This window comes from Chenopodium quinoa, unplaced genomic scaffold, assembly GCF_001683475.1.
Source record: "Chenopodium quinoa cultivar QQ74 unplaced genomic scaffold, ASM168347v1, whole genome shotgun sequence".
NCBI lineage: Eukaryota > Viridiplantae > Streptophyta > Magnoliopsida > Caryophyllales > Amaranthaceae > Chenopodium > Chenopodium quinoa.
This window is the reverse complement of record NW_018744537.1, coordinates 3,958,530-3,963,800: the sequence shown is the minus strand read 5'-3', so window position 1 is coordinate 3,963,800 and position 5,271 is coordinate 3,958,530. Positions and strand designations below refer to the sequence as shown.

Below are 5,271 nucleotides of genomic sequence, written 5' to 3'. Positions count from 1 at the left end.
TGAGTGAATAGTGCTAAAGTCAAAACGTGTCAATTAAAAAGAAATGGAGGAAGTACAAAGTATAAGAAATATTTATTTATGGGTAATGATATAAACATTAAATATACTTCCTAAAATGGAATTAAGTTTGAAATTCATGACAAATTCACGTGCATATTGGTGTGATTATGTTAATCTATCCTCAATATTTCTTTTTTAACTTCTTATTCATAGCCCTAAGGGCTATATTTATCATTTTTCCGTATTTATATAGAAACATAACTTAATTAATGCCAATTTGAGATTAAATATGATAAATAATAAATAATTAACTAATGACAAATTGCGGAGCAAAAATATAAACTCCGTGTGGACTAACTAATATCAGAGATAAATTGAATATGATAAACTATTTCAATATTGGTCAAGCTTTACTATTTCAATAATTTACATTTTATAATTTTCAGTCGGTGCTTTCAAAGCTTGCTTTACTTATGTGCTGAAATTAAGAAATTTTCACTCTAAGTAAATCAACTATTTCAACTTAACTAGGCACTAATATTCAAAAGGTTCTGCTTTCCTCGAAATCTCACTGAAAGTCTCACACTTGGCAGCAAAACTTTATTGAATAGGAAAACAGTTCTTAGTTAAATACTGACCCAAACTATGCCCAATTTAAACGTCTATTTGTCATATCTACAGAGATAAATACTGACTAATAATCCAATTAGTCAGCCCATTCTACACGCCTACACAGTATTGCATCTAGAAATGTACAATAGTTACCCTAGTAGTCAAGAGTCAACACATCTCCACACATTATTGTATCAAGTATCAAGTAATTACCCTACAATTACTTAGCATTTCGTCTTTCCTTGAGATTGGGAGACCATAAAAATGAGTATTATGTAAGTTACCAGGATAACCGTATCCGTGTATGTATATATATATATTCATTAATTCATATAAAATCATATACTGATATATACTCAGAAACCAGGAATAACTCATCAAGTTATAGCAGTTAGCTGACCTGAAAGTCTGAAACCATATATCAGTCATGAATCTCATCTTCATAATTTTTTTCATGTTCTATTTCTGTTTGCCAAATTCATGCCTTACTTCTGCCAATTCTTCAGTAGACCGTCTCGCCCTCTTAGCGATCAAGTCTCAAATTACTAATGACCCTCAAGGTGTTCTGAACTCTTGGAACAGCACCATTTCCGTGTGTCAATGGCTCGGTGTAACTTGTGATGCAACACCTTCACAACGAGTCATTGGCTTACGACTTGTCTCCTACGGTTTAGTAGGAACCTTATCACCTTCTGTTGGAAACCTGAGTTTCCTTCAGAGTCTGAGTCTGTCTAATAATACTTTCCAAGGTCATATACCACCTCAAATTGGTCATCTTCTTAGTCTAAAGTCTCTAATTTTACAGTTGAACTCCTTTGAAGGAGAAGTTCCAGCCAATATATCTCAATGCTCGAAACTAGAGACACTTTGTCTTGGAAATAACCATTTAACAGGAAGCATTCCTCGTGAACTTAGCCGTCTGTCAAACTTGAATAACTTGTTACTGCACGAAAATCGATTCACAGGGGACCTCCTTAATACAGTTGTAACGAACATGACTTCGTTAAGCGTGTTGTCTGCAGCTGTCAATTCTTTTGAAGGAAGCATCCCTGACAACATTGGAAGTGTTTTAACAAATTTAGTTTACATCAGTCTTGCACAAAATGAGATTTCAGGTACTATTCCTTCGTCGTTTTACAACCTTTCATCTCTCTTTGTTGTTGATTTGGACCTTAATAGACTAGAAGGCACTCTTCCATTCGATATTGGGTTTCGACTTCCTCAGCTTGAATACTTTAAAATAAGTGGAAACTTTTTCCATGGAACTCTTCCTCTGTCTCTTTCTAACCTTACTCAGCTTCAAGTTCTAGCACTTTATTCTAACAATTTCAAAGGAAAATTCATGTTTAGTGCTCGAGACATGCCCTATCTTAGACAACTAGATATCACCTCTAACTATCTGGGGATGGGAGAACCTGATGATCTGAGTTTTGTACAAACTCTTGTTAACTGTAGTCAGTTAAGTATGTTAGAATGTGGTTTTAACAGATTTGGTGGGAGTCTGCCGCGCTTTCTTGGTAATCTGTCAACAGAAATTACTGTGATTGATTTTCAACAAAACAAAATAACTGGAACCATTCCAACTGAATTGTTCAACCTCATTAACTTACAAAGACTAGGATTGTTAGACAATGAACTAACAGGACATCTTCCACTTGAGATTGAAAATCTTAGCAAATTAGAAGTCTTTAACTGTAATAACAATCACCTCATTGGAGATATTCCTTATTCATTAGGAAATTTATCGCGGTTGAGTGGGTTACATATGGCTAACAATAGCTTTGAAGGAGCTATTCCCTCGAGTCTAGGAGAGTGCACATATTTATTATACTTGACACTTTCAGAAAACAACCTCAGTGGGCCTTTATCTTCTCATCTGTTCCATGCTTCAATGTTAGTCGAACTTCATTTGGATCAAAATCATCTGCAAGGAGTCTTCCCTGTGGAGATTGGTCAGTTGAGGAATTTAGTGGTGTTAGACATAACAAGCAACGCGTTCTCAGGAAAGGTTCCATCTAGCCTTGCTAGTTGCATTGGCCTTCTTGAACTTCAAATGGGAGAAAACTTCTTTACTGGTTCGATTCCTCAATCTTTCAAGTCTCTAACTAGTATCAAGTACTTGAATTTATCTCATAACAGACTGTCAGGCCAAATTCCGGATTTCTTGTCTAATTTTTCATTACTAGGATTAGATGTATCTTTTAATAATTTAGAGGGAGAGGTTCCGAGAAGAGGAGTTTTCACAAATATAAGTGCTGTGACAACTTTGGGAAATAAAAAGCTTTGTGGAGGGATTCCTGAGATTCATTTGCCAAAATGTTCAACCAATACTACCTTGGCAAGAGGGTCTAAAAGGAGGGGTAGACTCTCTGTTGCTGTGACCCTGATTATCGCGGTAGCTTCATTAGTTGTTGGTGTGTCGATAATCTCAGCAATATATTTCCTGATGTGTATTAGGAATAAAAAGAACAAGCTATCTCAGGGATCATTGTTGAACTTGAAGGAGCCTTTCTCAAAAGTATCTTATAATATGCTTCTGAAGGCAACTGACAGATTTTCGGAAGCAAACTTAATAGGTGCAGGCGGTTTTGGTTCTGTTTATAAAGGAGTCCTTGATCCAGAAAACAGCATGGTTGTAGCCATTAAGGTTATCAGCCTTGAACAGAAAGGAGCGAGGAAGAGTTTCATGGCAGAGTGTGAAGCATTGAAAAATATCCGTCATAGGAACCTGCTTAAGATTGTCACTGCTTGCTCGAGTACTGACTTCCAAGGGAATGATTTTAAGGCATTAATTTACGAGTTCATGCCAAATGGAAACCTTAGACAATGGATTCATATTGAACAACATACAAAACCTCTAAGCCTCCTCCAAAGATTGAAAATTGCCATCGATGTTGCTTGTGCACTTGATTATCTGCACAACAGTTGTGATGTTCCTATAATCCATTGTGACCTCAAACCAAGCAACATTCTTCTTGACAGTGACATGGTTGCCCATGTTGGAGACTTCGGGTTAGCTACATTTCACTCGGACGCAAGGACTTATAATAGCAATTCAGTTGCAGTTAAAGGGACAATTGGATATGCTGCTCCAGGTAACTACACTACTTCTTTTAAGGCCATTCTGTTTAATTTACGCGAAAAAAGAGTTTTGATGTGCAAATTACTTCACTAGAGTAAAAATCAGTAAAGGAAAACTTAGCATTTTTCATAAGTTATTATTATCATTTTTACTGATCTGACTTTTGAAACATTCTGCTTTGGATAGAGTACGGCCTAGGAAGTGTGGTATCAAAGGAAGGTGACATGTACAGCTATGGCATCGTGTTGATAGAGATGATGAGCACTATATATCCCACAAATAGGATGTTCGAGGGAGATTTAGACCTTCATAAGTATGCAAAATCAGCATTGTCTGACCAATTAACAGAGATTATCGACCCAAAGCTTTTTGATGATAATGTTGTTGCAAGCAGTGGAAGTCAATATGTAGCTTTGGCACGATATGACTGTTATGTTAAATGTGTATGGTCTGTCATTGACATCGGCGTGAAGTGTTCTGTGGAATCACCTCAAGATCGAATGAGAATCGAGGATACCATTAGAGGGCTAAAAATAACACAGGAGATGTTCCTAAAAGAGCTAAGCGTCGTTGAAGCAATGCATTTTTAAGGTTTCTATGCTGCACTTGTTGAAATTTTAGGCTCTTACAGTCTGCAGGAATATGTGCTAGGTAGCTGAAAGATATGAGGCTCTTACATACAAAAATGTTAAAATAGAATTATGTGGAGATATGATAATTATGTTATGTTATGATTTGCATAGGATAGAATATAGCATTATTTGATCTTAGCCAGAATATTTCCTAAGGTCGTCATATCTTTGTACTCTATTTATAGTCTTTGCCATCACAACAATGAATCGTTTTTAGTACTGTCAAAAACCGAACCGAACCGGGGAAACCGAACTGATTCAAACCGATCCGAATGAGAACCGAACCGATTAAAAATCGTTTTTATGAAACCGAAAACCGACCCGAACCACATTTTAGTAAACCCGAAACCGAACCGATCCGAGTAACGTTAAACCGTTTAAGAACCGAACTGAAAGGAAACCGAACCGAAAATGAACCGAACCGTTTCTAACCCGAAACCGTTTGAACTAGCATAACAACCGTTTACACCGAACCGTTTATAAACCGAACCGTTTATGAACCGAGCTGTTTATAAACCGAACCGTTTAAAAACCGAACTGATTATAAACCGAACCGCTTATAAACCGAACTGCTTATAAACCGAACTGTTTATGAACCGAATCGCTTATAAATCGAACCGTTTACAAACCACTTACTACTAGCAGTGGTTATTGGGCGGGTCGATGCAGGTCATTAGCGATCGGTTGCGGGTCAAGATGAATATTTAGCGGGTCAAGGTCGAGTCAGGGTCGGGTCAAGGTCGAGATAAAAGTGAAACGGGCCATTAACTTCTACTTTCTGCTATCAGTTTATGCAAATATATAATGATAAACGAGTCTTAATTATCAGTCTTGTTGACTAATTAAGTATCAAATACCAAATTGCAAATTTCGATGTCACAACAACTCATCAAATCATGATTATGACTCTATTAACTAAATGATCAAATAAGAAGCAGATAATAA

At 36.6% G+C, this 5,271-nt stretch overlaps 1 protein-coding gene across 1 annotated transcript; it reads left to right on the top strand.

Annotated features, from left to right (window-relative positions):
• The first annotated feature begins 995 nt into the window (after positions 1–995).
• Positions 996–4,637, top strand: LOC110698733 (putative receptor-like protein kinase At3g47110). The gene is made up of 2 exons (XM_021876243.1): positions 996–3,707; positions 3,881–4,637. Exons 1-2 carry the CDS (start codon positions 1,040–1,042, stop codon positions 4,282–4,284), a joined length of 3,072 nt encoding a protein of 1,023 aa, XP_021731935.1. The 5' UTR covers positions 996–1,039; the 3' UTR covers positions 4,285–4,637.
• Positions 4,638–5,271: the final 634 nt, after the last annotated feature.

Coding starts and splice junctions, on each gene's coding strand:
- LOC110698733 (XM_021876243.1), top strand. CDS start 1,040: ATGAATCTCATCTTCATAATTTTTTTCATGTTCTATTTCTGTTTGCCA. Junction 3,708..3,880: donor AATTGGATATGCTGCTCCAG/GTAACTACACTA, acceptor TGCTTTGGATAG/AGTACGGCCTAGGAAGTGTG.